Source organism: Pseudonaja textilis, chromosome 12, assembly GCF_049901715.1.
Source record: "Pseudonaja textilis isolate UNSWEBS1 chromosome 12, rPseTex1.2, whole genome shotgun sequence".
NCBI classification, from domain to species: Eukaryota; Metazoa; Chordata; class Lepidosauria; order Squamata; family Elapidae; genus Pseudonaja; species Pseudonaja textilis.
This window is the reverse complement of record NC_142001.1, coordinates 11,131,688-11,154,031: the sequence shown is the minus strand read 5'-3', so window position 1 is coordinate 11,154,031 and position 22,344 is coordinate 11,131,688. Positions and strand designations below refer to the sequence as shown.

General features: G+C 41.7%; 1 protein-coding gene across 1 annotated transcript in view; it reads left to right on the top strand.

Annotated features, from left to right (window-relative positions):
• The window catches only part of F8 (coagulation factor VIII), a 50,926-nt gene that overhangs the window by 972 nt on the left and 27,610 nt on the right, over positions 1–22,344 (top strand). The window contains exons 2-11 of the mRNA XM_026702991.2: positions 7,652–7,752; positions 8,804–8,926; positions 10,359–10,571; positions 11,233–11,304; positions 11,966–12,070; positions 12,853–13,074; positions 14,409–14,676; positions 15,839–16,010; positions 19,768–19,861; positions 21,703–21,914. Of these exons, the coding sequence (XP_026558776.1) occupies positions 7,652–7,752; positions 8,804–8,926; positions 10,359–10,571; positions 11,233–11,304; positions 11,966–12,070; positions 12,853–13,074; positions 14,409–14,676; positions 15,839–16,010; positions 19,768–19,861; positions 21,703–21,914 (1,582 nt within the window). The remainder of the gene's footprint in view (positions 1–7,651; positions 7,753–8,803; positions 8,927–10,358; positions 10,572–11,232; positions 11,305–11,965; positions 12,071–12,852; positions 13,075–14,408; positions 14,677–15,838; positions 16,011–19,767; positions 19,862–21,702; positions 21,915–22,344) is intronic.

The following is a 22,344-nucleotide window of genomic DNA, read 5'->3' as shown; positions in this document are numbered from 1 at the left end:
TTAGCTTATATGATGCGCTCAAGATGTTCCTATGGGAGTAATAGCCTAATGAACATGTGGATGATGAAGAAGAACACATGCTGGTCTAGAGGAACCAGCAATTTGTGCTTCTTTTGTGGGATTTTCTTGAGGTCCCATCTCATAATGTTGTGGTCAAGAGGGGAAAAACAGAATAGAATTAGATCTGGATTTTTCCAGTTCAATTCAGAATAGAACTAGAAGGGACCATGGAGGTCTTCTAGTCCATCCCCTGCTCAAGCAGGAGATCCTATACCCTTTCAGACAAGTGGCTTCCAGTCTCTTCTTAAAAACCTCCAGTGATGAAGCACCCACCACTTCTGAAAGCAAGTTGTTCTCATTGTTAGAAAGTTTCTCCTTAATTCCAGGTTGCTTCTCTCCTTGATAAGTTTCCATCCATTGATTTATTTTTTGTCCTGCCCTCTAATTTAATTCAAGTTAATTTAAGTTAATTAGCTTCTCCTTTTAACTTCACAATAACATTGTGAGGTTGTTCTCATGAATCGTTCAAAATCACCCAATAAATTTTGCAGTTGAAGAAGGATTTAAACCTAGATCTCAACAGAATGTCTGTAGTTCAGGGTTGAACTGTGGAATTCTTCATGTTCTCCGAGTTTAGTTATTTGCTTGCAGATGTTTCATTGGCCAATTAGGTAAGAGTTTTAGGGCACCAAGAAATCCAGAAATTGAAATCCCTACCTTGTTCCAGCTTTGGTTCCTGTTATGGTCCATTCAGCTCCTCAATTACTATTCTGCATGAGAATAAAGCACAGGCCATTGCTTCTAACATGCTCATCCTCTTCAATTTTCATAGCAGTTTTGAAAAAAAAAAGTATTGCATGATTCAAACTAATTAATTAATACCCCAAGAATCGCCATCCTTAAAATATCAATGAATTACCTAATTTTGCTATATTGTGCATATTTTTTATTTATTTATGGTGTACAGTAATGTATTGCATGCACACATTTTTGGTATTCAGTAATGTATTACAGTAATGTATTACATGCATTACTTAGGATCCAAACCTGAAGAACAGAAAAATTATTTTTAAGAAAATACCAGAAATAAAAATGCTGAAAGTCAGTTGATGACAGATATTTAATGAAATAAAGCTTTACTTCCATGATCTACAACTTACGAGGTTTTCTGGGGCCAATCATAAATAGTGTTAGAATGAATAGCCCTTTGGAGACTGTACTATAAGTCGGTGGTCCCCAACTGAGCACAAGAATTACTCTGAGTTAAGGACACTGAAGGAAGGTTGATCAGTACATCAAATATTCTATGTTTCCTTTAATTCATCTCAAGAATATCTGCAAGAGAGCAAGAATGATGCCAAGAACATTATCTAGAGCTATCTAAACTCATCAGGGTCTAGTTCTGAAGTTCTTGTCCAGAATGGTATAAGGTCTCAAGCCTAAGCAGAGAGCTGGAGTAGATGATAAATTCCTCGTGTGTCCAATCACACTTGGTCAATAAAAAAATTCTAATTCTAATTCTAATGACTTTAAGGTTCCTGTTATCCTGTATTGCGATCCCCACTTGGTGACCCGGCTGGTGGCGGGGGGGGGGTGCAAATGGAGAGGGGAACCAAGCTGGCAAGTTGAGCTATATGTGTGTGCGCACACTCTGCACTGATGTTCACACAGACCTGTTCTGAATAGGCTACAGCCTGGTCGTGGGCTGTGGCCCAAGGCTTGGGGACCCCTTCTGTAAGATTTTTCTGAAGTAGACCACATGATCGTACAAATAAATTAGGTTTTGTAATTTGTCAGACGGAAAACTTTACGTTCAGTCAAAAAGAGTCCAGAAAGATGGAATGCAGATGTGACTACACTTAATCCAGGATGTTGTTTAAGGGACCATGACAGAATATGTTGCTGCTGGGTTTACAGGTTCCAAATATCTATAAAGAAATAACCTCCAACTCGGTTGTTCTATTCTATTCTATACAGTCACTAGAAGCTTTCAAGAAGAGACTGGGCTGCTGTCTGTCAGAAATGATGTGGAGCCTCTTGCTTGGGCAGTGGGGTTGAACTAGATGACCTACAAGGTCCCTTCCAACTATTCTATTCTATTCTATTCTATTCTATTCTATTCTATTCTATTCTATTCTATTCCATTCCATTCCATTCCATTCCATTCCTTTCCAACAAGGGTTCATATATCACCACAGGGTGATATATGAATCCTTGCACACCACAGGGCTATGTCTGCTTGCAAATGCGAAGAAGCAGGGGTGGGGATTCAACCAGTGTAACAACCAGTTCGGTGAGCGTGCGCACCTTTTGCGCACACGCAGCATTTACAACTCATCTACTGCTGCAAGCCCTGTGTGTAAAACAGCTTACACACTGCAATCTGCTGTACTACGCAAAGCAGCTGAGCTGGAAAACCCAGAAATAAGCACAGACTAGAGCCAGGGCAGGTGGGTAGGCCCAACAGCTGATTGTCAGAGCAAACTGGTTTGTTCACAGCTGATCTTCAGAACTACCAATTCATTCTACCGAACTGGTAGAATCCCACCCGTGCAAAGAAGTCTATGGAGATTCTCTTGTCTATAGAGATCTTCAAAATATTTTAGGGCAATCTTTTTTTTCTCTTCTTTATTATTTTGTAGTATTCCTAATTCATCATGAAGCTGCTGTATTATTATTATTATTATTTTTCAATTTATAGGCCAGCCATTTCCCCGGCTTATTTGCATTTTCAAAATAATTTTGTTTCATAAATTTAAAATCCCTAACAATATCAATAGGTTTAATTTGTGCTTGGCCAAATTCATTTGTTCCTTAATTTGATTACTCCCTGTTTTTGTTTTTGTTTTTTTGCATTAATTTTTCTAAATCTCCAATCTCTAATTGTAATGTATTTTGCTGCTCCCGTTTCTCCTTGTTTCTTTTTGCAATGTAAGATATTGTTACCCCTCTGGTATATGCTTTCATCATGTCCCATAGGATTTGCAAATATGTTTGTTGTTTTTTATTTATATCAAAAAATATTGTCAATTCATTTGAATTTTTTAAAATAAATTCTTCTAGTAATATCTGTTCAATGTCCATCTTTTTCTTTTCTATTTCTGGCCTCTCCAACTTACTTTAATGGGGTCATGGTCAGCCCAGGTGTTTGGGAAAATTTCAATTTTTGAATATTTCTTTACCTAAGTCAATATTTGTCCATACCATATCAAATCTTGAATAAGATGTATGTGGATTTGAGTAAGTATGTAAATTTTTGTTCCATGGGGTTTAATGTTCTGCATAATCTATTTGGTGCAATTCCTCCATCTTATCAAAAAATGTTTGTGGCAGTATATTCCTTTTTGTCATTTTTTTAATTATCACAGACATAGTCTTTTATAGTCTCTGCTATTCCATTATAGTCTCCGACTATGCATATATCTTTCTGACCTGTCTCAACAATTCTTTCATGAAGTTTTTTGTAGAATTCTTTTTGGTTTTTGTTAGGTGCATATATATTTACTAGTAGCATCTGTCTTTGTCCTATTTTTATCTCTTGTATTAATATTCTACCCTTAATGTCTGCATAAATTTGCTTTGCTTCTATCATTTCTCTGATATATATCACCACCACCCCCTTTTTTCTTCTTCTACGGAGATTCTTAGTCATCCAGGCCCTGGTTGTCCCAGAGTTGCTTTTTTTTCAAGAGGCAACTGTACTTTCTCATTTTTCTTTGAAGACATTTCGCTTCTCATCCAAGAAGCTTCTTCAGCTTCTCTCAGAAATGTCTTCTGCTCTCAGAGATTTGGGACAAAATGCAAAGAAGGTATCTGGAAAAGTGAAGAGATTAAACAAAGCCAAGTCCAGAATTAAGGGATAACAGCTCATCCAGAGGAGGGGTGAGAAATCAACCTACAAAAGGGATAATACTTTTGGACCAAGTGAAATAGTACCAAAACCTTGAAGAGGGTTTTTTGTATTATGTTGAATTACAACAACAACCAAACATTTTGCAGCATGGTAGAAAAGAGATAGTATGACATGGTTTCAGAAAAACAGAAACTATTATTTAAGAATAGAAGTAATTTTATGGTATCACTACAATCGATGCTCTCTCTTCCCCCCCCCTCCAAAAAAAAAAAACACATTATGCAACTGTTCTTCACCCGATTGTACCCAAATTGCCAAGGACTTCCTTCTACAGGGATCACCCATTCTTCTCCCCAAAGGTCACCATTCTGTTTCCTAGCCAGAAAAGACCAAATTGTGATCGGGAACTTGTACACAATGGCATGTAGTGTTATTTCTGGCCTCGATACGGAATTTTGCAGACCGACCACAACAAATCCTGCCAAATGCTCCAATCACTCAAAACGTCCTCTCTTTTTTTGCAGGTTGGCTTTTTCGGAAATGATTACTATTTTGACTTTGGAAAGTCTTAACTGGAGCTTTGGAATCTGCCCTTCCGTATATTCCCCTTGTACTCTGGACTCTGGGCTCTTTTAGTTGTGCTTTTGTGGTGCTGCTTAAATTAAAATCTGGTCTGTTTCTAAATTCTAAAAGAAGGAAATCCTTTTGTTTCAAGCAAAACTACGTTTTTGGGGGTGGGGAAGGAGGTACTTCTATAAGATTACCTGGCCTGATTCCCCCCAATCCCCCAGTTCAATTGTCTCGAATTCTCGGAGACTACCTGGAAAAATCAAAAAATCCCTGCAGTTTTCTTGGCAAAGCTTTCCGGACATGCTTGGCCTTTGCCTCCGGCTTTCTAGGGCCCAGGGAAAGTGACTGGCCCAAAGACACCCACCTGGCTTTGTGCCTAAGACAGAACTAGAACTCAAAGTCTCTTGGCTTCTAACTTGGTGTTAACCACGACATCAACCTGGTTCTCCCTGTGCTGATTTAAAAGTCCTGATATGAAACTCAAAAACTGCAGCTCCCCTTTATTTGTTTTGCCGTTGCTCCTAACTGCCCGGATTTCCTTGGCTGATCTGAGTCATCCTAGAGAGAAACTCTTGGAAACTTGCCTGACCTCTGATAGCTACCGGCCCTCCAGTGTTTCTAATACTACCAGTAACAAGGTAGACATGCTGGGGTCTGTTATCTGCTTCCTTCCTACATGCCCTCCCGGGTACAATAAATGTTGGAAAGCAGAGCATGACAAAATCCTACGTCAACTATGGAGAAATGTTAGAAAGCATGTTTTTAAAAGTATCTATAAAAGAGAAGATTTGTAGCTGAGGGATGAAATGAGAGGTCTTTGATGCTCCCTGAACTTCGGTTGTTTTCTTGAAGATGTTTCATAACCCATCTAAGCAGTGGTGGGATTCAATTTTTTTTACTACCAGGTCTGTGGGTTTGGCATGGCTTGGTGGCTGTGGCTTGGTGGGGGTGGCAGGGGAAGGATATTGTAAAATCCCCATTCCCTCCCCATGCCGCTAACCTGCTTTCCAGCTCAGTTCTCCTGTGCAGGGCAACCAAAGAAGACCCAGCCGATCAGCTGGAACTCAATGGGAGGCAGAGTATCAGAGGTGGTGTTCAGCAGGTTCTGACCTGTCCTGGAGAACCGGTAGCAGAAATTTTGAGTAGTTTGGAGAACCAGCAAATACCACCTCTGACTGGAGATTTTACAGTATCCTTCCCCTGCCATGCCCACCAAGCCACGGCCAAAGAACCGGTAGTAAAAATATTTGAATCCCACCACTGCAGAGAATAGATGGGGTTGGCGGGGCCAGTCAGAGGTGGTATTTGCCGGTTCTCTGAATGATTCAAAATTTCCACTACCAGTTCTCCAGAACTGGTCAGAACCTGCTGAATGCCACCTCTGCATCTAAGTAACACCATCAGTGCTAAAAGAGAGTGTGGTTTGTGGAATGATGGAGGAGCAACGGGAGGAGGGTAGTGGTTATCTAGTTGGGTCATGAAACGCCTTCAAGAAAACCACCAAGGACCCCTCATTAACAAAAAACAGTATTCGGGTGAAGTGTTTCACCTGGCCATCTACCCTTGGCATGGTACGCTCCAAACAATGCACCTGAAACAGTTGAGTTTCTTGAGGTAGTGTAATTTCCAATGGGCTGGAGATTACAGGAGAGGTAAAAGGAGAGCCCTCAAACCTGGACCATTTCCCTAAATGCCCCAATAATGCTACCAGGGTGTGGTTGCAAAGCCTATTTGCAAATCCTAAATTTGAGATGTCCTATAACCATGATGGCAGACCTATGGTATGTATGTGTGCCACTTTTGGCACATACATGCCATAGGTGGCACACAGAGCCCTCTCTGTGGGCATGCGAGCCATCACTCCAGCTAAGCCTTGCCATGCATGCATGTGCGTGCCTTCTGCTGGCCAGTTGATTTTCAGGTCTCTGCTGTGCATGCGTGGGAGGTGGCACAATTGCACAGGGTATGCACATGTATGCATGAGGGTAGGGTTAGGAATGTGCGTATATTGCATTTCGGGGGTGCGCATGTGCTTTGGGCACTCAGTGCCAAAAAGGTTAGTCATCACTGTCCTATAACTTTACGTCACTGTAGGTAGCGGCACCTAGTTGACCTGGGCTAGTTTTGGGGAAAAAATGAAACTGGAATTAGTCTTGCTAGGTATTGAATCAACACCCATGAATCTGGATTAAGTGGAGGCAAGGAAGCATTCCAAAAGAAAGCAATACTTTCCTACTATTGCCAGAAAAAACTCCAGGATTGTGACTATGGAGCAGAAACCAGACAAAGCAACATGAAAGAGACATTGCTTTGATATGTCTTTGTGCTATACATCAACTTTCTCCTTTTTCTCTTCCCAGCTTTTTCAACCTTCCCAAACTGGGTGTTATACCCCACACTGCAAACCTGGGACTGTTGGGTAATGATGGGTGAGGATTGAGTTGAAGTCCCTAGTGTCAGACATGACTGGACAAGGAAATGTTTACTTTTAGTATAAGTTTAGTCTGGCAAGATTCTGTCTATTGGTGCGAGCCTTTAAATAACTGATCTTTGGCTAGATTGTTCTATATCATTCTTGGGTTTGACAGAATTAGGATGGTTTAAATGGCTTTGTAAGATGAGTTAGGGATTAATCTCAGGATACTAGGAAGCTGAAATGAGCAGTGATTTGAATCCATTGTGATCAACGCCAATCTCGGATACTTGGGACCTGTCCTGGATATCTTGAGAATACTATTGTGGAAGATGCTCCAAGCCACAACTCTGGTGGGTCCTCATCACATAGGAACAGCTGCACACAGAGATGGGGGCATTTGGTTTTAGTTTAAGCTAACTCTCAGCAAAGCAAGAACACAACAAGGCACCCAAAGGCCAGACAAGGAATAATGGATGGAACTTGATCAAGGAGAGATTCAACCTAGAAATTTTCTGACAGTGAGAACAATCAAGCAATGGAACAGAAGTTGCCTTCAGAAGTTGTGGGAGCTTCATCACTGGAGGCCTTCAAGCAAAGACTGGACTGCCATTTGTCAGAAATGGTGTAGGGTCTCCTGCTTGGGTTGGACTAGATGACCTAAAAGGTCCCTTCCAACTCTGTTAATCTGTAAATTAATAAACTTGGGGCGTTCCACTGTGACTGTTAATCTGTTCCTCATAACCATGTAGGATTTGAAATGCAGACCCTAGTCTCAATTTTCTTCTTTGACTAACTCTTTTTTAATTTCTCAGATTGTCTTCCTCCACCCCAGGCCCTCCATATAAGAAGGCGATTTATTTGGAATATACAGATTCTACGTTCAGAGAAGTAAAACCCAAACCTGCTTGGATGGGTAAGCTAGGGAGTCTGTTTTTTTTTTTTTTTTTTTGCTTACAAGATTCTCAGCTCAATTGGGGAATCTTACTGGAGTTATTCCTGCACTTAAAAATGTCTTAAGTTGTTTGATTGCTATAATGCAGAGTCCATGCAACTTTTTAGAAGACTATTCAGGAAGCAGAATTGCATGTGCAAAATACATTATTTTATTTACTAACTGGGAAGAGGTGGGGCGAACATCTTGATAATTGTTAGTGAAACAGCTACATTAGCTTCAGGTGTATTTACCGATGTGTTGCCACACGTTAAAAGCAATGAAATAACAAACAACAAATCCTCTACATTAATAATGCGTATTTGCTTACCAATATAAGGAAATTAAAAGAGCAAGAGAAGCCTGGAAAATCATGTATGCCTTGTTTACCTAGGTTTGTAAATGAGAACAAGCTACATATGTACTTGAGGAAGATTTATCACAGGAAAAGAAATTCAATCAGCAGATGATGATGTAATAGTAGCTGTGAACCTATAATAGTGGTGTGTGAATCAAAGGTTTTCAAGTATTTGTAAATAATGAAAGAGCAGGTCACTTTCACCCAAAGAAATCCAAACCCATCCTTGGAATTTCTCCCTGCTCAGTGTCAGAGGGGATGGAGGAGAGATCTAGATCCCAATTCCCATCTCATCTTTCCAGTGGTGGCATTCAAAATTTTTTACTACTATTTCTGTGGGCATGGCTTGGTAGGCATAGCTTGGTGGGCATGGCAAGGGAAGGATACTGTAAAATCTCCATTCCCTCTCCATCCCACTTACTTGCTTTCCAGCTCCGTTCTCCTGTGCAGGGCAACTAAAGAAGACCCAGCCAATCAGCTGGGACTCGGGAGGCAGAGAATAGATGGGGTTGGCGGGGGCCAGTCAGAGGTGGCGTTTGCCGGTTCTCCGAACTACTCAAAATGTCTGCTACCAGTTCTCCAGAACTGGTCAGAACTGGCTGAATTCCAGCTCTGCATCTTTCCTTTGCAATCAGCAGAAGTTCAGCCTGTACCAATTTTTCTTCTTTTCATCAGGTCTTTTGGGGCCCATCGTCCAAGCCGAAATCTATGACAAGGTGATCGTGACCTTTAAGAATATGGCTTCCCGTCCCTTCAATATCCATGCCAAAGGTGTATCTTACTGGAAAGCTTCTGAAGGTGAGAGCAACACCCCAATTGTCCCTCCTGCATGCTCTTCAAATTCTTTCCACTGTTGGCTAGAGGCGTGGTGGTGCAAGGGTTAGAATGCAGTACTGCAGGCTAATTCTGCTGACTGCCGGCTGCCAACAGTTTGGCAGTTCGAATCCCACCAGGCTCAAGGTTGACTCAACCTTCCATCCTTCCAAGGTCAGTAAAATAAGGACCCAGCTTGTTTGGAGACAAGAGGCTGATTCTATAAACCACTTAAAGAGGACTGTAAAGCATGGATGACAGTGCTTCTACAGAGAAATTATTGCGTCTGTCATCTGCACCTCTATAACTGTCTGGTTTGGTTCTGCAACCCAACAAGACAGACACAGACTCCAACAAATAATTAGGACTGCAGAAAAAAACAATTGCTACCAACCTGCCTTCCATTGAGCACCTGTATACTGCACAAGTCAAAAAGAGGGCTGTGAAAATATCTACAGACCCCACACATCCTGGACGTAAACTGTTCCATCTCCTACCTTCAAAATGACGCTATAGAGCCCTGCACACCAGAACAACTAGACACAAAGACAGTTTGTTCCCGGATGCCATCACTCTGCTAAACAAATAATTCCCTCAACACTGTCCAACTATTTACAAAGTCTGCACTATTACTACTATTAATCTTCTCATCACGCCTTATCACCCATCCACTCCCACTTGTAACTGTATGACTGTAACTTTGTTGCTTGTATCCAGGGGTGGGATTCAAATTTTTTAACAACCAGTTCTGTGGGTGTGGCTTGGTGGGCGTAGCTTGGTGGTCATGTTATTGGCTGGGTGTGACCAACTCAATGTCATTCACATCGAGGCATGCATGTCCTCGCCTGGCCTCTCGTGACTGTGGGGATGCTGCAACAGTTGTAAGTGTGAAAAAAGGTCATAAGTCACTTTTTTCAGTGCCATTGTAACTTTGAATGGTCACTCCACACAAACAAAGTACCAGCAAAGGAGGGAAAAATAACTCCAGAGAAATTCCTGAGACAGGAAGTCTAGTCCTGCCAAGAATGGAATAAGGGTTAACGGAGAGGCAGTTTCTGTAAGCAACACCAGAATGTTTCCTTCCTGCCTTCCTTACAGGATTAGGCCAGTAATTTCTTCTAACAACCGGTTCTCCAAACTGCTTAGAATGTTAACAACCAGTTCTAGCAAATAGGTGTGAACTGGTAGAATCCCACCCCTGCTCGTATCCTTATGATTTATATTGACTGTTTCCTAGTATGATTGGATTGCTTATTGTACCTTATGACTACCATTAAGTGCTGTACCTTCTGATTCTTGACTCTTGACGAATGTATCTTTTCTTTTATGTACACTGAGAGCATTTGCACCAAGGCATATTCCTTGTGTGTCCAATCACCCTCAGCCAATAGAGAATTCTATTCTTATATGCTTTCAGGAGCAGGCTATGAAGATCTGACCAGCCAGCTAGAGAAAGAAGACGATGCTGTGGAACCTGGTCACACCCATGTCTATGTGTGGGAGATCTTAGAAGATCAAGGGCCAACCGGATCGGACACACACTGTTTAACTTATGCCTACTCCTCTCACGTGGACAGTGTCAAGGATATTAATTCTGGATTGATTGGACCACTGTTGGTCTGTAAGCCAGGTGAGATCAGGTTCTAGAAGTAAACCATCTTCTTGAGAGTCTATTGAAGATTTTCAATCATCCAGGTCACGGTTAAAAAAGCACCTTTGGGACATCTTGAGAACTACTTATCCATATTCCGGACTTTCTTCAGATTCACATGGACCTGCTAGCATTCATCAAGTCATTTTTAGTCCCTATATTCATACCAGATTCACTTGCAAACCCAATGTGGGCACTTCAAAAATCTTGTTTTCTTTCTGGAAAAGCAAGATAATCCTTTGTATGACATTCCAAATATCCTCCTACCATAACACCTGGCATTTAGACAGCATTTTTTCCTGAAACATTCCAGTTTAATCCCATGTATTACCTCATGCATGATTTTAGTTATGATAGCACTGTGAAATTAGGGGAAAACATCATTATTGCACAGAGCATAATATAGAGTGTGTAAGGACTGAGAAATAAAACTACTCCATGAACTTGTAAGTCCTTCCAAAGTCCAGCTACCTGAGTATAACATGGATGAGCCTTTAGGTGATGTAGTAGAAGACAGTTAAGATCTTTTAGGATTCCTGTTTTGCCCCAGTTTAGAAAATTGCCATTTGGTTTAAAAAAATCTGTGGAAAGTCTTTGTGTCATTTTGTTTTGATGGTTCTACAGCGTTTCTCCTTTGCAGGAGCTTTGATGAGTATGAAATCCAGGGGAAAAATACAAGAATTTGTGCTGCTGTTTTCTGTATTTGATGAAGGTAAGAGAAGAATGAGGGGGAAGGAGAGAAAAGAATATGCTTATGCTCACCCTGTATTTGTGTTTTTATTCTATTGAATAAAGTCATCAGCGGTTAATACACCTTTCTGTAGGATTTAGGCTTCGCTTGTTCCCGATTCTTCATGTCCAACCAATATTCTAGATTGGAGTCTCCAGCCTTGGCAACTTTAAAACTTGTGGACTTCAACTCCCAGAATTAAGTGGGAGTTGAAGTCCACAAGTCTTAAAGTTGTCAAGGTTGAGACCCCTGTTCTAGATAGCATCTCTTGGTTATTTGCATACTGTGCTATCTAATTTAGCAGATTCCAAGGGGATTCTTATTTCATTTTTATTTTAGTTTAGGACTGGCTTCTACACTATATAAGGGTGCAGAACTGGACAGAAAAACAGGATACCAATTACATGGTTTATGGCCAAGGTCTGTTTGTCTTCCAAAACTAATTCCTCCTGCCCTGTAGGAAACTGGTGATAAGTTCTACCTGAAAAGGTTTAACGTGGGGTCTAATTCTGATTTTCCTAAAATGGGCCTGTAGGGCAGAAACAGTGGATAATGGTGGGCTCTTTTCTTGACAATTTGGAGTTCCTTGAATTAAACTCAATAACTTGCATCCTTCTCTCTCCCTCTTCAATGCCTCCATCAGACAAGAGCTGGTATTCTCCTTCTCACATCAGAGGAAACTCACAGTCTCCGCTGACTCAACATCAGTTTCATACCATCAATGGGTTCAGTCATTCTTCTCTGCCTGGTAAGAGTCTGGCAAAAAGGACAGAACATTTGATAAACCATGTTAGCCAATACATGACATTGGAGATAGGCCATATATATGTGATGGATGATAGATAGATAGATAGATAGATAGATAGATAGATAGATAGATAGATAGATAGATAGATAAGGTAGGTAGGTAGGTAGGTAGGTAGGTAGATATAGATAGATAGAGTAGATTGATCAAACATGGAATATTTCTATTTCTCACAACTTGAAGAATTTTTTGGTCTTTGTCTGTCTGATATAACTGGAAGTCATCTCTGGGATTGCTCAAAGAACCATTCGGATCATGTCACTTAATAACAATCAACTGAATGAACTAGAAATAAAATGAATGAATAAAATAATAAGAAAACACAACTCTTCCAAAGATGCTTTCCGTTCTTCATTTTTTGTGACTGTCCGTCTTCGTTTATCACTCTTGAACATTTATTTTGCAAGTTTTGCTCTAAGTATTCACATTCGTTTACATTTCTACCAACGCATGCATTTTCCATTTGCCCTAATATAATGCATTTTGTCACACTATTTCTAGGAGCAAATGCATTGATTCCCAATATATTTATATCACCATTAATCATCCTTATTATTAGCAAATTGCAGGGCATAATACTGTGAAGGGCAAGTTTTGAGTGCTAATTTGAATTTGGATTCCTTGCTTGGTTTGAAAATACGAAGTTGGAAGCTTGCACTCCTGCACGTTGCCTTGAGTATTACTAAGCATCTCACCCAAAACGTTGTTCTTTTCTTTACCTGCAGATCTCAGGCTGTGTGAGAAGAGGCCTGTCTATTGGTATGTCATTAGCCTGGGCAGCCAGCCTGAAGTTCACTCCATACTTTTTGAGGGTCACAGTTTTCTGGTGAGAGAACATCGCCTTGCCACTCTGGATATCTCCCCCGCCATTTTCCTCACAGCTGAGACAACACCCAGAACCAACGGCACATTTCGGATGTTCTGCCAGATTCCATCACATCAGCGAGGTACCTGTTTTAAGAAATTAAACAACATGATTGATGGCATCAGAGCGGCACAGTGGCCTAGGGGTGGAGCTCTCACCTCACAATCAGGAGGTTGTGAGTGTTCTGACCCAGGCTTCGTCAAACTTAACAAAACACAAATTGAATTTAAATCAAAACCTATTTTAATGCGACACGCACAGTCTTTGGGACCCTGCAAGGCATCCTACCCCAAGAGGCTGTGCCAGTGCAACAAGTCTCACAAAGACTCATTTCTGGCAGATCTGGGGGGAGAGAAAGAAAACTGCTGCTTCTACTGCTTTCCTTGCATGAAGCCAAAAGTCTCTCTCTCTTTCTCTCTCTCTCTTTCTCTCTCTCTCTCTCTCTCTCCCGAGAACAGAGCTGGAAACAGTGCAATCCCAAATAATGAATGATCAATTGGTAGGAAAACCAGATGGGGAATTTTCCTGCAGACTTTTTGGGGGATTTTCCCAGGGTCTCTGGTCCATGGGATTTAAAATGATGAGCTTGGTGGTCCCTGGTGGTTGGCAACCCCTGCTGTAGAATACTTGCCAACAAACAGATTTCCAATTAAGGCTTAACATAAACCAACCCAAAAACTCGGAAAAAAACGACCAGAGTACAGAGCTTCAAGATGGACTTGGAGATTACTGAACTGCTTTGCTTCCTGCAAAGCTCTTCGTCATTGAGGTCTGACTTTTATCCCTTAGGGGAGGGGCAATCACCTCCCAGCCTTACTCCTGAGTCACTCCTGCTTCAGCTACTCTCACCTTCTAGCAGCCCTGTGCACATGCACACTGGGAACAGGCTCCCCGGGGTCCTCTGCTTCACTGTTGCCAGTTTCCTAAGGCTCTGAAGGCAGCACCCCACTCCTAGATGGTCCTGGCCGCATCTCTGCATCGGACGCAGGACCCTTGTCTGAATCCTCTCCAGACTTCCTGACTGGTCCCTTTTTGTCCTCACTGTCCGATACCTCTGCCGACCTCACTGGCTACCGGCAAACCACAACAGTGAGTTTGATCCTAGGTAGAGGCAGATATTTCTCTCTCTGGGCACAATGAGAATATATCTGCTGGGGGAAAAAACCTCTACATTAGCAACAGGAAGGGCATCCGGTCAGTAAACACTCAGCCCCATTCAGTTAACCAGACTCTACTCCACAAGGGATTATGGGGTCTTTAAAAGAAGATGATGATAGATGGTGTCAAAGATACAGAACGAGACTCTATCATTTTCCATTTAACATAAACATAGGTGTGCCATCACTGCACTAAACCTTGCTTCCAACAAAAAGAAAGTGAAACTTGGCTAACATCTGGTTTATTGTTGACTTTCAGCTGGCATGGAAGCCTTAATCCAAGTGGAAGTTTGTCCAGAACTTATTGAGAAGAAGCTGAGGCAAGCAGAGCCGTCATCAAGTGAGGACTATTATGATGAATATGAGGAAGAGGATATGGAAAGCACAGTGATAGACTTGGATGAATTTTCACCAAGGATTGTTGGGCGTTCTCGGGCCAAAAGACTACCTCAGATTTGGACGCATTATATTGCTGCGGAGGAAGGTGATTGGGACTACGCCCCAGTGAAGCCCACTCACCTGGACAGGTAAATCACCTCAAGCAGTTATGATGTTTCTATCAAGCCTTTTGTGAAGGGCAAACTCAGAAACAAGGAAGACTTTTTATCAATAGTAAAGTATACTCTTTAAAGAACTATTGTAATTCTGCAACTCAACTTATACCTAGCATAACTAAGATGGAATAAATCTTTGTCAGACTTCTATCTTTCTTGGGTTAACTTTTGCAAGAGTCCCGTTTCCTTCCTGATAGTTATAGGATCTGCTAGAAATTCCTTTAATTCATAAGGAAAGTCTTGTTGTTGCCCGCCAGCAGCCGGCAGAGCTGGCAGCAGATTTGGACAATAAGGCGGTTGGGGAAGAACATGAGCCAGTCCTGGAGTTTGGGGAAGACTCTGATGAGGGTCTGCATCGGAGGCAGAGAGGGGGCCAGGGCCGTCCGACAGTTATCCGCTCCCTTTGGAGTTGGAGATCAGTGGGGCAGAAAACAGCTGGAGCCTGTTCCCAGTGAGTGCATGCACAGAGCTGCCAGAAGAAGGGAAGAGTTAAGGAACAAGGGTCGGTTTGGGAGTAAAGCCACAGGTGGATGGTAAATGGACAGTAAGAGGTGGTGTTTAGCAGGTTCTCACCAGTTCTGGAGAACCAGTACCAGAAACTTTGAATAGTTCGGAGAACCGGCGGTAACCTTCCCCCAAGAGTGGGATGGAATGGGGATTTTACAATATCCTTCCCCTGGAGTGGGGTGGAAATGGAGATTTTTCAGTATCCTTCTCCTGCCATGCCCACTAAGCCACGCCCACAGAATCTGTAGTAAACAATTTTGAATCCCACCACTGGATCAAACACAACTCTAATGCGTCCCTCAATTAAATTGAGTTTGACACCCCTGCATGAGAGACTTTGCTGCTTCTGTGAAAAGAAGTGGAAAAGGAAGTGCTAATTCTTTAATCTAACACGATGACTTTAGGAGGAGGGATCAGGTTACAGCAGGATGGAAAACACCAAATTGGAAAATTATGGTCTGGGAGCAACGCAAGCAATATACGAAACATTTCATTTAAACACCTTAGCATTTCAACGATGCTATAAATAATCGATAAATAGGCATTTGATTAATTAGGGAATTGTGAAACCATTACCGACCTAACATTCTCTTGCGTTCTACCCCTGGTGTTCTCTTCTCCTCCGCAGCACTTATAGCAAATCTCTGGAAAGTGGCCCCCAGAGGATCGGGTCCAAGTACAAGAAAGCAATGTTTGTGGAATACGAGGATGGGGCTTTCAACAAGCGAAAGGCACCCAAAGCAGATCATTTGGGCCTCCTGGGACCAGTCCTGCAAGGAGAAGTTGGTGACGAGTTTGTTGTAAGTTGATTAGATGCGCAATAGAGAAATATTGGTGCCATGTAGACATGTCCTCTTGGCTCAGTCTGGGAATCCTTTGGCTCTTGAATGACCATGGAACCCTGGGCTTGGAATGGATGGGATCTTGAAAGGAACCCTCAGATCATTCCAGATCAAGGACTGTCCAATCTTTTCTTGGAAGCCTCCAGTTGATGGAATATCCATGACTTCAGAAGGTTGGGCTCTTCCATTGTCTAGTAGACAGTCTTTGGTGAGCAGCCAAGGCTCCACGATCAAAACTACAGAAGGATCCTTGTGTAGTTTCCTTATCAACCAGGATGATTAGGGGACTGGAGACTAAAACATATGAAGAACAGCTGCAGGAACTGGGCATGGCTAGTCTAGCAAAGAGAAGGACCAGGGGAGACAGGATAGCAGGGCTCCAATATTGGAGGGGCTGCCACAGAGAGGAGGAAGGGGTCAAGCTATTTTCTAAAGCACCCAAAGGCCAGACAAGGAATAATGGATGGAAACTGAACCAGGAGACATTCAACCTGGAAATAAGGAGGAATTTTCTGATAGTGAAAACAATCAACCCATGGAACAGAAGTTGTCTTTGGGAATTATGGGAGCGCTATCACTTGAGACTTTCAAGAAAAGATTGGACTCCCATCAGTCACAAATGGTGTAGGGTCTCCTGCTTGGGCAAGGGTTTGGACTAGATGACCTACAAGGTCCCTTCCAACTCTGATTATCTGTTATCTGTTAAAAAATTTAATGAATTCTATCAGAAATGTTCAGTTCATTTAGTTATTCTTTGATCTGCATATGTGGGACTGATTGGGGTAGATTGTAGGGATGACACCAAAATCTAATTTCATCATATTTTATCTAAATCTTAAACTATTGCATTTTATTCCAATTTCCTTTTAGACTGTAGTTTATTCCAATTTCATTTTAAATTGTATTTTATCCAATTCCATTTTAAATGGCTTTTATCAAATTTGAGAAATAATTTGTTTCTGGGACTTTGATATGGCCCTAGGGCTAATAAATAAAATTAATGAATAATTATCTTTGGGGTGGAAAACATTTGAGGATTATCAGTGGTCTTTAACCATTAAGTTGACTTGGGCATCCTTTGAAATTGATTCCAAAGAATCATTTTGGACCTCTCGTGCATACAACCTCACAGGGATATTCATGAAAGTTGAGAGCCAAGAGTAGAAACACAGGTAGTCTTTGACTTACAAGAGTTCATTTAGTGACCCTTCAAAGTTACAATGGCACTGAAAAAAGCTATTTATGACCATTGCAACATCGCCATGATCACGTGATTTACAAATGCTTGACAAGGGATTGACATTTATGATGGTTGGAGTATCCTGGGGCCCCGTTTGCAACCTTCTGACAAGCAAAGTCAATGTGGAAACCAGATTCACTTAATGACTGTGTTACTAATTTAAGAACCTCAATGATCCGCTTAACAAAAATGGCAAGAAAAGTCGTAAAATGGGGCAGAACTCACTTAACAACATCAATTTTGGGTTCAGTTGTAGTCCTGAGGACTACTTGTATATCCTATTAAACAGATGAAAAAGGAGGCAAATTGACACCACAAAGACTTTGCTATGACTAAGTTCCTACGCATTTCAAAGCAATACCTCTTCATTAAGAGGCTAAAACATTAAAATAGCACAGGATACTAAACATTATAAGAGTGAATAGGATGCTGGAACAATGCCCATTCAGTAATCTGAATCAATAAAAAATGTGTTCACCAAAGGTTTGATCTACCCACATTTTTTTAGTCAGTTGGATCAAAGACTTTTTACACCAATGTTCTGCTTTTTCCCACCAATTCATTAAAGCATCTCATTTCCCCACCCAATAGAGCATATCAATCTTGATATTGACCGCACCAGGTCTGCCTGAGTTAATTAGCAGTAAATTGATTGGTTTCATTGACTGTAAACTCTATCAAGTTTGAAGGAAATGAGTAATTGATCAATAATTGCATTGCATAAATAAACAAGCAAACCAACCGAGCAAGCTGTTTTCAAGAATCCATGAAAGTTTGAATAGAAGGAGGTCAGCTCCTTAAGAAATTCACTCAATTTACCCTGTTTCCCCCAAAATATGACCTACCCTGAAAGTAAGTCCTAGCTTGATTTTTACACGTGCACCTAATATAAGCCCTACCCCCTCCAAAATAAGCCCTAATTAAGATCCTGCCCACTCCAGAGTGCACGGGTACAAATTAAGCTAGAGTGAGGATGGAGAGGTGGTGGACCTGCCCTACTATTTACCTTTGGACAGTTGTAGCCAGGCCTCACACACCCCGACAACTGCCTTGCCGGCCCATTTGATCTGCAGCCAGCAAGGCTGGCAAGGCTTTCCTGAAGGCCTCTGGAGCCGAGAACAAAGCTCTGGATTGATCCAGCGCTGTGTTCTCAGCTCCAGAGGCCTTCAGGAAAGAAGGCTGCAGAAGAAGAAGATCCTGAAGGCCCCTGACAGCGAAAAGGAGTCCAGGGGTGACGCACGCAAGTGAGGTTAGTCAGTGGGTGATATCCCCCCAAAATAAGACCTGGTGCCTTTTTTGGTAGCAAAAAATATATAAGACAGGGTCTTATTTTGGGGGAAACTCTGGTAATGAAGATGATTCTGAAGTCTGAGAAAAAATTTTTAATGAAAGGTGGTGTGTTCACATTCATTTGTTAAAAATGTAACTATCTATGGAGATTCTCAGTCGACCAGTTGACTAGGTTCAACCATGATCTCTTTCTCTTTCTTTCCAACAAGCATTCATATATGCACATTGTAGGCCCATGTCTGCTTACAAATGCAAAGAAATCTATGGAGATTTTCAGTCATCCAGGTCATTCGTTGTCCCAAAGTCATCCAGGTCATTGAACTTTCTGTTTTTTTCTTTGAAGACGTTTTGCTTCTCATCCAAGAAGCTTCTTCAGCTCTGACTGGCTGGTTGGGGAGTGGAAAATTGCAGACCACAGAAAAAATTGCAGACTACAGGAACCATTTGCACTTCAGTTTGAGATGCAGAAGAATGCAAATGACCAGCTGTCTGCAAGGAGTATAAATCCTCAAATTCCCCGCTATCCAGTCAGAACTGAAGAAGCTTCTTGGATAAGAAGCAAAATGTCTTCAAAGAAAAAACAGAAAGTTCAGCACCTTTGTTAGATGATTCGGGAGCCCCTTCTTCAAGAAGATAAAAGCCAGCTGTGAAAGGAATGTACTTTGCAGAAGGCAAAGACGTTTTGAAACTCCAGCCTCGTGGACATTCCAGTATCCTGAGTTTGCATTTGAAGATTCTTATTTTGCAAATTATTTCTTGTCTGTTATCTTTTGGCAAGTCTCGCACAGTTTAGCAAGGCTTGTGCTTATCACAGCTAATTATTTTTGCAGAAGCATTACAAGGTTTCTGTTCCCTTTGGATTGTGTTTGATTTGTTGAAAAAGGGTGTAGGTCAGAACACTATCTAGCAGTTCAAAAGCAGGTAAAATATGCAAGTAGAAAAATAGTGACCACTTTGGTGGGAAGGTGACAGCATTCTATGCACCTTCGGCATTTAGTCATGCTGGCCACATGACCACGGAGATGTCTTCAGACAGCGCTGGCTCTTTGGCTTTGTAACGGAGATGATCACCGCCCCCTAGAGCCAGAAATGACTAGAACAAGGGGAACCTTTACTTTACCTTTTATTGTTCCACATCTGGAATGCTGCAAAGACTGAATGGAATATCAAACTGTCTCGTTTCAGATTGTGTTTAAGAATTTGGCCAGCCGGCCATACAACATTTATCCTCACGGAATCACCAATGTCACTTCATTCCATCCTATCGGAAGTCTCCGACGTAAGACGGTTGGAAGGGGGGAATCACTTGGGAAGTGGCTGTGGAAGGGCGGTGGGGACGATTCTCGTGCTGCATTCACATGTAATCTGAAAGTAGGGTGAGGGAGGGAGGAGTCAAACAAGCCAAGCTGGTTTGCAGATCAGGCTGAGCCTTCAAAGCTGGTCTGAAGATTGTATTCTGAGTTCAATCAAACACCATGATAAATGAAGCGTAGGGAATGGTACAGTGGTTTAGAGGTGGAGCTCTCGCCTCAGGAGGCTGTGAGTTTGATCCTAGGTAGAGGCAGATATTTCTCTCTCTGGCCACACTGAGAACATATCTGCTGAACAAAACTCTGCATTGGCAGCAGGAAGAGCATCCGGCCAGTAAAACACTCTGCTAGCTCCATTCAGTTGCTCAGACTCCACCCCAGAAGGGATTATAGGGTGATTAAATGAAGATGATGATGATAAATTGAGCATCTGCAGCTAATCTAAGAGGCCAACATTATTTGCTTAATGTTACATCATCTATTCTGTCTGCTAAAAGAAGGAGAAAACAGGAATAGTGCCTCTTCTGGTTCGTATCTGCTGCTTCCAATCAGAGCTGACCCCAGTTTTCAAACTAGTTTTGTTTCTTTCAAAAATTAGGAATGCGTTTATTTGAATATCAAGCTTGAAACTGCAGATTAGACCAGCCTCATTTAGTTTGTGATGAGTTTTAAAGTCTATGGATAGTCCTCGACTTATAACATTCAGCGACCGTTCAAAGTTGCAACGGTACTGGGAAATGTGACTTATGACCTTCGCAACATCCTCATGATAATGCGACCAAAATTCAGGTGCTTGATAATTGGCTCGTATTTATGACGGTTGCAGAGTCCCTGGGGATCATGGGGTCCCCTGCTGCGACCTTTTGACAAGCGAAGTCGATGGGGGAAGCCAGATGCACTTAACAAGCATGTGACTAACCTAACAACTGCAATGGTTCATTTAACAACTGTGCCAAGAAAGGTTGTTAAATGTAGCAGGTCTCACTTAACAAATGTCTCACTTAACCACAGAAATATTTGGCTCCCATTGTGGTCGTAAGTCGAGGACTACCTATAGTATGATTCTTGGAATAAGGACAGATTTTCATTAAAATTCATTTTTTTTGCCCTTTTCTTCATTCCAGAGTGTTTTTTGCAGAAAGTAGCTCTGCTCTCTTCCAATCAAACCATTTCCCCCATTTGTTCTGTCCTAAGGGGATAAAATCTGTCTTCCACACGTTTTGTTTTCTCTGTCTGTTTGTTTGTTTCTTTCTTTCTTTCTTTCTTTCTTTCTTTCTTTCTTTCTTTCTTTCTTTCTTTCTTTCTTTCTTTCTTTCTTTCTTTCTCTGTGTGTCTGCTTATGAACAAAATTACTATCTAGCTTTCTAAAAACCATTGCTGCCCTCTTGTGGAATTGTAGAAGGCTATGGGAGCAAATTTATTTGTTGAACTTCTATAGCTGCCTATCTCAGATGCTGTATGTGCATATATACCTTATCACCTAATATGAGAGTGTTTAAAGTTTTATTTTGGTATGATACATTCCAGTGGGCTTTCTAAAGCCATAATTTGTGGCTTAGCATAGTGCAGGGGATCTTCAAACTTGACAGCTTTTAAGACTTGTGGACTTCAACTCCCAGAATTCCTCCTCCAGTCATGTTAGCTCAGGAATTCTGGGAGTTGAAGTCCACAAGTCTTACACTTGCCAAGTTTGAAGACCCTTGGCATAGTGTCTTGTCCAGGCCACCGTGCCTTAGTTGTGCAACAAACGTAGCTGCAGCAAACCAGTAGGAAATTAAACCGTATGATTCTGTGGTTTGTTTCTTCCTAGATCAGAATATGAAGGTGGTACCGATACGACCCAAACAGGTGTTCACGTACAGGTGGAAGATAATGCCAGAGGATGGGCCGACCAGATCTGATCCCAGTTGCCTGACTCGCTACTATTACAGCTCAATCAAACCGGCTAAAGACTTAGCATCTGGGCTTATTGGACCCCTCCTGATCTGTTTCAAAGAAAGCATGGATCTGAGAGGCAATCAGGTTTGTTGATAACAGAAACAACTGGGGTGTTCACCACACATTATGACTGGATGTAGTAGGTTTGATAATGCTTCTCTCGAGAATTGAGAATTGGAAGCCCTCAAGGGTTAAGATGTAGATCTTGGTCCCATCCACGTGGGGTTACTTCAAGTAAATGTTGTAGCTTTTTTTCCAGATGTTTAAGCATCTTATAAGCAGGGTATCTGGTGCTACATTTTCGCCAGGTTTCCAAGGTTGGTGTAACGGCTAAAGGATTGGATTGGGATTCAGTCATGGAGGTTCACCGGGTGATTTTATGATTATCAAAGACAGCCTACCTATTCCACATGATCCAGTGGCCTGAGCCCAGCTCTGGTGGCCTAGAAGTGGAGCTCTCACCTTATAATCAGGAGGCTGTGAGTTCGATCCTGGGTAGAGGCTAATATTTGGA